We start from the raw sequence: 1,365 nt of genomic DNA, 5'->3' as shown, positions 1-1,365 counted from the left end.
ATTTTGAATCTGTATTGGCTGATGTATGTTTTATTTATTATATTTAAAAAAAAATAAATATGTAATTATGTAATTATATAATTATATAATATAATATTTTTATATAATTTTATATAATTTTTATATAATTATATAATATAATAATTATATATAATATAAAATGTAATTTACAGGTTGCAGTATATAGGGCACCTAATCTTGAAGCTAGTGGAAATATGCAACAAGGAATGTATGGACCAAAACCTCGTTTAGTCTGGGAAGAGTTATTTGATCCTTTGCATGTTTTGCTAAGAGCAGCTCAAAGAGGAGATTTTCAAATGGCAATGGATCGTTTTACTGAATAGTTAGTAAATTTTATTAAGATATTATTAAAATATTTAACAAATTATTTTTTTATTTTAACTTTTACTCTTTTATTATGATACTTTATAAATATTTTAGTGTGAAACAATCAGGAAAATTAAAAAATAGTGCAATTCCGTGGCCACCATTTAGGCATCCTGCTCCTGTTTCATCTGCATATGATGATCCACGAATCGTACTACGATCTAGAGTTTTTCATTCTATGATTTTAATAATTTTATATAAATCTGTGTATGGACATAACATATCAGAGCATGTAATGGCATTGACTATTTATTTATTAGAAATGGCAGTAATTACTGCAGAAATTCCTGATAAATCTGTAAGTAATTAATTAAAAAAATATCGTAGAATTGTAAAATAATTATATTTTTTTCATATCAGATGAATCCTTTGTGTCATTATACTAGTGATGAATCATCTCGTATAATAAAAGACATGGATTTAGATGGTTGGTATAAAACTGATGACTTGTCTGAAAATTTGAGAACAGTAATACCTAAAGTAATCTTAGTTCAAGAATCAGAATCAAGTAGCTCAGATAGTGAGTAAAATTATCATTAAACTATTATTTTCTGCTATATTACATGATTATTGTTTTCATAAATCTTTTAGGTGATTTTGAATGGGAAATTCAAGGTGAAATGACTGAGGTTGGAACTTCACTCATGATAAATGATGCAACAGATGAAGGTCCTTTAGAAGTTTTAGCTCTTCCACCTTTAGATACTATTAGTAATGATACTGGATTACAAGTTGCTATGAATGCTTCTTTACCTGTTTTACCTCAAGTAAATGGTAAGTTTTTATTTATATTTCTTTTTTCATTTATATTAATAATAAATAATATAAATTTCATTTATATTAATAATAATAATAAACTAATAATAATAAAAATTATAAAAAATAAATATTTACATTTAATTTATAAGTTTAATTTATGTATGTATCAAAAACAACCCTTATAGGTCCTTGTATATAAAATTTTTAATATACCTTATT

At 24.0% G+C, this 1,365-nt stretch overlaps 1 protein-coding gene across 1 annotated transcript in view; it reads left to right on the top strand.

Moving 5' to 3' along the window:
• The window catches only part of LOC102673359 (E3 ubiquitin-protein ligase Ubr3), a 19,102-nt gene that overhangs the window by 12,586 nt on the left and 5,151 nt on the right, over positions 1–1,365 (top strand). Inside the window, exons 14-18 of the mRNA XM_031513017.1 lie at positions 1–23; positions 174–343; positions 442–685; positions 748–907; positions 979–1,161. The exon at positions 1–23 is cut by the window's left edge and continues 34 nt beyond it. Coding sequence (XP_031368877.1) covers positions 1–23; positions 174–343; positions 442–685; positions 748–907; positions 979–1,161 — 780 coding nt within the window. The remainder of the gene's footprint in view (positions 24–173; positions 344–441; positions 686–747; positions 908–978; positions 1,162–1,365) is intronic.

The sequence above is a fragment of the Apis dorsata genome, unplaced genomic scaffold, assembly GCF_000469605.1.
Source record: "Apis dorsata unplaced genomic scaffold, Apis dorsata 1.3 scaffold_37, whole genome shotgun sequence".
NCBI lineage: Eukaryota > Metazoa > Arthropoda > Insecta > Hymenoptera > Apidae > Apis > Apis dorsata.
The sequence above is the reverse complement of the archived record's forward strand: the minus strand, read 5'-3'. Positions and strand labels throughout refer to the sequence as shown.